We start from the raw sequence: 10,018 nt of genomic DNA, 5'->3' as shown, positions 1-10,018 counted from the left end.
GGGATCCCGGGATAACGGGAGCGGAGGAGCTCGGAATTCCGGGCTGGCGGAGACTATTTTACACTATTAAATACCAGAAGGGAAGGATCCCTCTGCACGGATGAAACCGGAGTGACTCCAGATTAAGAGGAAAGGCTTCAGGCGAACCTGGAGCGGCTCCAGATTAAAGGGAATGGCTCCGGGTTAAACTGGAGTTAATCTAGATTAAGGGGAACCGCTTCGGATTAAACCGGAGTGGCTCTGGATTAAAGCAGAGCGGGTCTGGATTGATGGGAATGGCTCCAGATTAAACTGGAGTGGCTCTGGATTAAAGCATAGCGGGTCTGGATTGATGGGAATGGCTCCAGATTAAACCGGAGTGGCTCTGCATTAAACCAGAGCAGCTCCGGATTAAAGCAGAGCGGGTCTGGATTAAAGGGAATGGCTCCAGATTAAACCGGAGTGGCTCTGGATTGATGGCAATGGGTTTAGACTGTACCAGAAGGGCTCCAGATTGAACTGGAATGAACCTGGATTAAACCGGAGCAGCTATGGATCGATGGTAACGGCTCCGGATTAAACCGGAGCAGCTCCGGATTGATGGCAACGGGTCTAAATTAAACCGAAACATCTGTAGATTGAACAGGAATGAATCCATCTTAAACCAGAGCGACTCCGGATTAAACCAGAGCGACTCCGGATTGATGGCGATGGGTCTCAATTAAACCGGAACGGCTCCCGATAGAACGAGAATGGATCCGGATTAAACCAGAGCGACTCCGGCTTGACGGCGACGGCTCCGAATGGAACCGAAGCAGCTCCAGCTTAACAGGAACCGGCTCTGGATCGACGGGAATGGCTCCGGCTGAAAGCGGAGTGACTCCGGATTAACAGGAATGGCGGGAAAAAAGCCCGGAGCTTTAACGCAAGTCCTCGTCTTCGCCCTGGATGGTCTTCTTGATGCGGAGCAGCATCGTCGTCAGCCACTGGTCCAGACGGGAGATGGCGTCGAATTCCTTCACCTGGGAAGAGCCGGGAACGTAGAGGAGGGAAAAACGGGAATGGCAGAGGCGTTCTGGGGAGAATTCCGGAGGGGTTTTGGGAGGGTCAACGTACGGCGTCGGTGTAGGCGTCGATGTTCTGCTCCTCGTGGGCATCCAAGAGCTTCTGGAAGAGGAGAGGAAGGGAAGGAGGAAGGGGAAGGAGAGGACGCGATTCCGGAGGGAAGGAGGGACGGGAACAGCGCTGACCTTGACCAGTTTGCATTCCCGGGAGTCGCTGAAGGCCGGGAACATCTCCTCGTATTTCTGCACGGCCAACTGGGAGAGGACAACGAGGAGGAGGAGGAGAGAAGGACCACGGGCGGCTCCAGCCCCTTCCCGCATCCCAGCCCCATTCCCAGCCCCGAGGAGACGCTCCATAGCCCATTCCCGACTCCCTCTCATTCCCACATCGCAGCTCCATCCCATTCTCAGCCCCGAGGAGACACTCCCGTCCCATTCCCAGCTCCAGGGAGCCGCGTTCCATCCCATTCCCGGCTCCAAGGACCTTGTTCCCGCATCCCATTCCCAGCTCCATACCCTTTTCCCAGCTCCAAGGAGCCGTGTTCCACCCCGTTCCCAGCTCTGTATCCCCTTCCCAGCCTCTCCCAGCCCTTTCCCAGCTCCAAGGAGCCACATTCCACCCCATTCCTGGCTCCGTATCCCCTTCCCAGCCCATTCCCAGCTCCAAGGAGCCACGCTCCATCCCATTCCCAGCTCCGTATCCCCTTCCCAGCCCACTCCCAACTCCAGGGAGCCACATTCCCCCATTCCCGGCTCCGTATCCCCTTCCCAGCCTCATTCCCCCCCGTTCCCGGCTCCGTATCCTCTTCCCAGCCTCATCCCACCCCGTTCCCGGCTCCGTATCCTCTTCCCAGCCTCATTCCACCCCATTCCCGGCTCCGTATCCCCTTCCCAGCCTCATTCCACCCCGTTCCCGGCTCCATATCCCCTTCCCAGCCTCATTCCCCCCCAGTTCCCGGCTCCGTATCCCCTTCCCAGCCTCATTCCACCCCGTTCCCGGCTCCGTATCCCCTTCCCAGCCTCATCCCACCCCGTTCCCAGCTCCGTATCCCCTTCCCAGCCTCATTCCACCCCATTCCCGGCTCCGTATCCCCTTCCCAGCCTCATTCCACCCCGTTCCCGGCTCCGTATCCCCTTCCCAGCCTCATTCCACCCCATTCCCGGCTCCATATCCCCTTCCCAGCCTCATTCCACCCCGTTCCCGGCTCCGTATCCCCTTCCCAGCCTCATTCCACCCCATTCCCGGCTCCCTATCCCCTTCCCGCCTCATTCCACCCCGTTCCCGGCTCCCTATCCCCTTCCCAGCCTCATTCCCGGCTCCCTATCCCCTTCCCAGCCTCATTCCCCCCCGTTCCCGGCTCCCTATCCCCTTCCCAGCCTCATTCCCCTCCGTTCCCGGCTCCCTATCCCCTTCCCAGCCTCATTCCCCCCCGTTCCCGGCTCCCTATCCCCTTCCCAGCCTCATTCCCGGCTCCGTATCCCCTTCCCAGCCTCATTCCCGGCTCCGTATCCCATTCCCGCTGCCGTTCCGGACCTTGGCGTTGAGCATGTCGATGCAGAAGTGGCACAGCGCTGCCCTGAAGAAGTGCTCTTTGGCGCTGTACTTGAGCAGAGGACTGTCCATCGCGCTCGTTCCCACCTGGAAGACACAATTCCCCGTCATTCCCAAGCTTTTTTTCCCTCCGGATCGGGCTCTATCCCGCGGGATCGCGGCGGTTCCGACCTGCTCGTAGATCTCCAGGGCCTTCTGGTACTGCTCCAGCTGCGCCGCGTACGTGGCCACCTTCAGCAGGCACTTATTGGCCGAGCTGCGGGGAACGGGAACGCTCGGAGAGCCCCCGGAATCCTCCCCCGTTCCCACCGGGATTCGGGATCCCTGCCCCCCATGAGCTGGGAAGGAAGTGGGAAGCGGACGGGGACAGGGAATGCAGCGTCGTTCCAAAGAAGGGACTTTGGGAAGAGGAATTTGGCCGACGGGTGTTTCCTGAGCCACGGAATGGGGCTTCCTGGAGCTTCCCAGCGTTTCCCAGTGCTTCCCAGAGCTCTCCAGTACCTCCCAGTTATCCCCAGCGCTTCCCAGAGCTCTCCAGTACCTCCCAGAGCTTCCCAAGCCGGAGCACCGAGCCAGAAATAGGCCTTCCTGGTGCTTCCCAGAGCACTCCAGGGCTTCCTGGAGTTTCCGAGTGATTCCCAGGACTCCTCAGAGCTTCCTGGGACTTCCCAGTGCTTCCCGGGGCTCCCGCAGTGCTTCCAAAGCCAAAGCACTGAGCGAAGGAACTTCCCGCTGCTTCCTGGGACTTCCTAAAGCTTCCCAGAGCTTCCCAAGTCGGAACACAGAGTCAGGGAATGGGGTTTCCTGACGCTTCCTGTGATTCCCAGGATCCCCGGAGCTTCCCAAGGCTCCCAAGTGCTTCCCAAGCCGGAACACTGAGGCAGGGAATGGGGTTTCCTGACACTTCCTGTGATTCCCAGGATCCCCAGTGCTTCCCGAGGCTCCCAAGTGCTTCCCAAGCCGGAACACTAAGTCAGGGAATGGGATACGGGGAATGGGGTTTCCTGACGCTTCCTGTGATTCCCAGGATCCCCAGTGCTTCCCGAGGCTCCCAAGCCGGAACACTGAGCCAGGGAATGGGGCTTCCCGGGGTCCTCAGTGCTTCCCAGTGTTTCTTGGAGCTTCCCAGTGTTTCCCGAGGCTTCCCAGGACTGCCCAGCCCGGAGCCGCAGTCCGTCGGCTCCCGCATTCCGTACCTGTTGGATTCCTCTCCTCTGTAGTAGTCGGCTGCCTGCTCGTAGTGGGCGACCGCCTGCGGGGAGAGAAACCATCCCGGCTCCGTCAATCCGTCCCCAGCGGAGCGGAGCCGCGGCTCCCGCTGCCATTCCGGCCTTGGGAGAATCCCCCGCCGCCCCCGCGGCTCCGGCGCTGCCATCTGTGCCGGCTCCGGAGCCAACGCGCCCGTGGATTCCCGGCAGGGACCGGGGCAGAGCCGGAGCACAAAGCTGCCCAAAAGCGCCGCTTTCTGACCCAAAAGCGACGCTTTCTCACCCAAAAGACCCCAAAGCTGCCCAAAAGCACCGCTTCTCACCCCAAAATCGCCACTTTCTGACCCGAAAGACCCCAAAGCTGCCCAAAAGCACCACTTCTCACCCCAAAATTGCTGTTTCCTCACCCAAATTCCATATAAAAGACTCCAAAGCTGCCCAAAAACATCATTTCTCACCCCAAAATCGCCGCTTTCTGACCCAAAAGACCTCAAAGCACCACTTCTCAGCCCAAAAGTGGCCTTTTCTGACTCAAAAGACCCCAAAGCTGCCCAAAAGCATCATTTCTCACCCCAAAATCACCGCTTTCTGACCCAAAAGACCCCAAAGTTGCCCGAAATCGCCATTTCTCACCCCAAAAGTGGCCCTTTCTGACTCAAAAGACCTCAAAGCTGCCCAAAAGCACCGCTTCTCACCCCAAAATCTCTGCTTTATGCCCCAAAAGACCCAAAGCTGCCCAAAAGCACCACTTCGCACCCCAAAATCACCGCTTTCTGACCCAAAAGACCCCAAAGCTGCCCAAAATCACCACTTCTCACCCCGAAGTCGCTACTTCCTCACCCAAATTCCACATAAAAGCCCTCAAAGTTGCCCAAAAGTGCCACTTTCAACCCCAAAATCTGCCCCAAAGCCCAAAAACGCGCCTGAAATCGCCACTTCCCTCCCCCAAATCAGCCCAAAAGTGCCCCTTCCTGACCCAAATTCCACCCAAAAACCCTCAAAGCTGCCCAAAAGCGCCACTTCCCGACACAAAACCTCCCCCAAAGCCTCCAAATCCCCCCTAAAGCGCCGCTTCCCAACCCAAAATCCACCCAAAAGCTCCCAAATCGCCCCAAAACTGTTTCCCAACGTAAAATCCACACAAAAGCCTCCAAATCCCCCCAAATCGCTGCTTCCCAACCCAAAATCCACCCAAAAGCTCCTAAATCCCCCCCAAATTCCCACTTCCCAACCCAAAATCCACCCAAAAGCTCCTAAATCCCCCCCAAATTCCCACTTCCCAACTCAAAATCCACCCAAGAGGCCCCCAAATCCTCCCCAAAGTGCTTCTTCCTGCCCCAAATCCACGGATAATTGCTGCTTCCAAACCCAAATCCACCCAAAACCACCGCTTCCCAACCCAAAATCTCAATCCCCCCCCAAACTGCCGCTTCCTGCCCTAAATTCCCCCCAAAATCACCACTTCCCAACCCAAAAGCTCCCAAATCTCCCTGAAATCGCCGCTTCCCAAGCGGAAATCCCCCCAAATCCCCCCCCAAAGCGCCGCTTCCCGCCCGCTCTGTGGGTTTATTGGGATGAAGCCGCTTTTCCCCCTTTTCCAGCCCCGTTTGAAGCGGAGCGGCTCGGATCCGGGGGCTCCGTTCCCTACTCCTAAACCGGGAAAGGAATCCCGCAGAGGGAAAGAGGTTTCGCCAACCTCGAATCCCAAACAGAGCCGGGAGAGAAGAGAAAAGCATGGAAAAGAGCCTTAAATTCAGTCGGGAATATAGGATCTTCTTTCCCTTTAAATAAAAACCTGGATTTATTCCATCCTGCTCAAAAATAACACTCATCCCACTGAGTCCGAATCCGGAGCCGCGGGGGACGGAGCAGCAGCCGCGGAGGCGGTGCCGGCGCTCCGGGAAACTGGAGAGAGCCCTGGATTCTTCTCCGATGGCTCCGATCCCGCTTCCCAGCCGCCCACGCCGGAATGATTTCATCCCGACGTCATTAAAGGAAGGATTTAGGGATTGAAAGCCACTGCGGAGGCAGCTCCGACAGTTTGGGAAAAGGAAAAGGAGCACTCGGATGGCAGCGACGGCGGCTCCGGGCTCTGCTCGCTCCCAAATCCCTCCAGAAACAACCGCGGGTGCGATTCCCAATGGCATTCCGGGTTTTTCTTTACCTTCTCGATGTCCACCAGCTCCGTCTCGTAGATCTCCGCGATGGAAATGTGGTGTTTAGCGGCGATGGTGAAGCGGCCCTGGAAGGAAAAAGGAAGGGTTGGGGCTGGGAATGCCGCTTCCCGACTCCAATCCGGCCAAAAACTGCCACTTCCCAACCCAAAAAACCCCAAATTGCCCTTTCCCACCCCAAAATCCAGACAAAATCTCCAAAATCAACTCTTTCCAACTCGGAAGTGCCGCTTCCCAACTAAATCGGCTCAAAAGCGCCACTTCCAACCCGAACATCCATCCCAAAAGGCCCCAAAATCGCCATTTCCCACCCAAAAGGGCCCAAAATCACCACTTCCCACCACAAATCCAACCAAAACGCACAAAAATCACCGTTTCCCACCCCAAAATCCAATCCAAAGGCACAAAAATCAGTTTCCCACCGAAAATCCGACCAAAAGGCCCCAAAATCGCCATTTCCCGCCCCAAATCTACCCAAAAGGGCCCAAAATCACCGTTTCCCACCTCAAATCCACCCAAAAAGGCCCAAAATCATCGTTTCCCACCTCAAATCCAAACAAAAGGCCCCAAAATCATCGTTTCCCACCTCAAATCCAACCAAAAGGGCCCAAAATCACCGTTTCCCACCGCAAATCCAACCAAAATGCCCCCAAATCACCATTTCCCACCATAAATCCAACCAAAAGGCCCCAAAATCGCCACTTCCCAACCCAAATCCACCCAAAAGACATAAAAATCACCGTTTCCCACCTCAAATCCACCCAAAAGACACAAAAATCACCATTTCCCACTGCAAATCCAACCAAAAGGGCCCAAAATAGCCGTTTCCCACCCCAAAATCCACCCAAAAGGCCCCAAAATCGCCGTTTCCCACCGCAATTCCAACCAAAAGGCCCCAAAATCATCGTTTCCCACCCTAAATCCAACCAAAAAGCACAAAAATCACCGTTTCCCACCTCAAATCCAACCAAAAGGGCCCAAAATCGCCACTTCCCACCTCAAATCCAACCAAAAGGACCCCAAATCACCATTTCCCACCCCAAAATCCAACCAAAAGGCCCCAAAATCGCCACTTCCCACCCCAAATCCAACCAAAAAGCACAAAAATCATCGTTTCCCACCTCAAATCCAACCAAAAGGGCCCAAAATCACTGTTTCCCACCCCAAATCCACCCAAACGCCCCAAAATCGCCTCTTTCCGCCCCGAAGCGCCTCACCATGTCGGTGTAGATCTCGATGGCCCGGATCAGGCAGTTGATGGCCTCTGGAAATGGATAAAAACAGGAGCCGTGAGCCGGGAAAACGGGAATATCGGAGCCGCTTCCCGCTTTTCCGGCCTCTCCGGCTCCTTCCCATCAAATTTGGGGCAAAAAAAACCCCCTTGGGATTTGGTCATTTGGGGTTTAATCCCCTTCATTCCCAAAGGTCCCATCCTGAATTCCCAGCATTCCTGAAGAGATTTATCCTCTTGGGAAGCAGCTGGAGCTTTCCAAAAGGTGGGAATGTGGGATCATTCTGGGCTATCGCGTGGGAATTCCCAGTGCCGGAGCTTCACGGTTGGATTTAAGGCACCGTCGCAGCCCATAGAAGCACAATTCCTGATGCTTCCAGAATTCCCGTAGAAGAAAAAGCCAGATCCGACAGGATCTAGAGGTGGATTTTCCCTACTCGGAGCAATTCCCACCTTCGGGAACGCCGGCCAATCCCACCCACAGTCCTTCGGAGAGGTAGGAAAAGCCCAAATCCATACAGAACAGCTTGGGAATTCCACACGTTTTAGACTGGAGACAGAAAAATTCCCGTCTCCTGGAATTCCAGAGGGAAAAGGAGGCGCTCACCCTGCGGATCCGCCTTCTTGAAGGCATTCCCGGCGTCCACCAGGTTGGTGGCGGCGTCGTGTTTGCTCTGGAGCTGCAGATGGAGCTGAGCCGCTTGGCAGAAGGCGTTCCCGGCGGCTGGAAGGGCAACGGGGAAAAAACTTGGGAATGCCACCCCCACCCGGAGCCGGGAGAGGCGGAAAAGCAGGATGCGGGGCGGCTCATTCCATTCCAAACCCAAAGCGTCGAAGCCCACCCCGTCCCCTCTGCCATTCCCACTCCTGATCCCATTCCCAAACCCATTCTAATCCCCATTCCTGACCCCGATCCCATTCTTCATCATCTCCTTTTCCATTCCCACTCCTAATCCCATTCCGTGCCCCATTCCTGACCCCGATCCCATTCCGGACCCCACCCCCTCTCCCGTTCCCAATCCCGATCCCCTCCTCATTACTAATCCCAATCCCATTCCCAGTCATTCCCTCTCCCATTCCCATCCCCAAACATCCCATTCCCCCTCTTGTTCCCATTCCCATCCCTCTCCCACTCCCATCCCGCTCCACCCTCTCTCTCACCCCCCAGTCCCACCCATCCCCCTTATCCCATCCCCAATCCCGATCCCATTCCCTCTCCCAGTTCCATCCCCGCTCCTAACCCTCATCCCGATCCCATTCCCAATCATTCCATCCCCTCTCCCGTTCCCATCCCAGTCCACCCTCTCTCTCACCCCCAGTCCCATTCCCAATCCCACTCTTAATCCTCATCCCGATCCCGTTCCCAGTCATCCCACCCCAATCCCAATCCCGTTCCCATTCTCTCTCCCATTCCCACCCTCTCTCTCACCCCCTCCCACTCCCATTCCCACTCTTAATCCTCGTCCTGATCCCATTCCCATCCCATCTTCCCTCTCATCCCCTCCCACTTCCAATCCCATTCCCACTCGTCCCATTCCCAATCCCATTCCCACCCCATCCTCTCTCCCAGCTCATCCCATTCCCAATCCCATTCCCATTCCCTCACCCATTCCCACCCCATTCTCTCTCCCAGCTCATCCCATTCCCATTCCCACTCTTGATCCCCATCCCCATCCCATTCCCATCCCCGATCCCTCTCCCATTCCCACCCTCTCCCCCACCCAATCCCATTCCCGATCCCTCATTCCCGATCCCATTCCCACTCTCTCACCGCTCCAATTCTTCGCCATTTTGAACATATTCGCCGCTCTTCCGTAACATTCCGCGGCCTCTTCCAAACGGGACGAACCACTGAGGGGGGGGGAACAACCATGAGGAAAAGGGGGGGGAAACACCCCAAAACCCCCCCCGGGACCCCCAAACCCCCTCCTCTGCCCCCAAACCCCCCCCGGGACCCCCAAACCCCCTCCTCTGCCCCCCAAATCCCCCCTTTTCACCCCAAACCCCCTCCTCTGCCCCCCAAATCCCTCCTTTTCACCCCAAATCCCCTCCTCTGCCCCCCAACTCCCCCCTTTTCAACCCCAAACCCCCTCCTCTGCCCCCAACTCCCCCCTTTTCACCCCAAACCCCCTCCTCTGCCCCCCAAATCCCCCCTTTTCCCCCCAAACCCCCTCCTCTGCCCCCCAACTCCGCCCTTTTCACCCCAAACCCCCTCCTCTGCCCCCAACTCCGCCCTTTTCACCCCAAACCCCCTCCTCTGCCCCCAACTCCGCCCTTTTCACCCCAAACCCCCTCCTCTGCCCCCAACTCCGCCCTTTTCACCCCAAACCCCCTCCTCTGCCCCCAACTCCCCCCGTTTCGCCCCCACACCCCCTTTCCCGCCCCCCCCGGGCCGCGCTCACCCGAAGAGTCCTGCGAGGAAGGACTGAGCGCCCCTGACCTTCCTGTCCGCCTCTGCCAAGAGCTGCAGCGCCTCTTTCTCCTTTCCGGCCGTCTCCATCGCGGTCCTTCCCTGACCGGCCCGTCACGTGACACCCGCTACTTCCGCCCCGCGTGACCGCTCCAGCTGTCACGTGATTTCGGGTGAGAGCGGGGGGGGGGAGGAAGGGGCGCGCGCGCGCGATAGGCCGCTCGCCACCATCACGTGACCCGCGCGCCTCCGTCACGTGATCAAGATCGTCACGTTCCACGCGCGCCGCGGTCACGTGATTCGGGCTCTCTCTCTCTCTCTCTCTCTCTCTCTCTCTCTCTCTCTCTCTCTCTCTCTCTCTCTCTCTCTCTCTCTCTCTCTCTCTCTCTCTCTCTCTCTC

At 57.4% G+C, this 10,018-nt stretch overlaps 1 protein-coding gene across 2 annotated transcripts; it reads right to left on the bottom strand.

Moving 5' to 3' along the window:
• Positions 1-422: 422 nt before the first annotated feature.
• Positions 423-9,786, bottom strand: NAPA (NSF attachment protein alpha). 2 transcript variants are annotated; one of them, XM_054052825.1, is made up of 11 exons: positions 9,611-9,786; positions 8,980-9,059; positions 7,816-7,932; positions 7,195-7,241; positions 5,968-6,045; positions 3,792-3,847; positions 2,767-2,851; positions 2,578-2,682; positions 1,230-1,298; positions 1,096-1,143; positions 423-1,001 (listed from the first exon to the last, which is right to left on the bottom strand). In XM_054052825.1, the coding sequence occupies exons 1-11, from the start codon at positions 9,706-9,708 to the stop codon at positions 900-902; spliced, it is 885 nt and encodes a 294-aa protein (XP_053908800.1). In that variant the 5' UTR covers positions 9,709-9,786; the 3' UTR covers positions 423-899. The 2 variants fall into 2 exon arrangements, with proteins under 2 accessions (XP_053908800.1, XP_053908799.1); XM_054052824.1 differs by having other exon boundaries at positions 1,096-1,146; positions 9,611-9,782.
• Between the last annotated feature and the right edge of the window lie 232 nt (positions 9,787-10,018).

The sequence above is a fragment of the Cuculus canorus genome, chromosome 37, assembly GCF_017976375.1.
Source record: "Cuculus canorus isolate bCucCan1 chromosome 37, bCucCan1.pri, whole genome shotgun sequence".
Classification (NCBI taxonomy): Eukaryota; Metazoa; Chordata; class Aves; order Cuculiformes; family Cuculidae; genus Cuculus; species Cuculus canorus.
The sequence above is the reverse complement of the archived record's forward strand: the minus strand, read 5'-3'. Positions and strand labels throughout refer to the sequence as shown.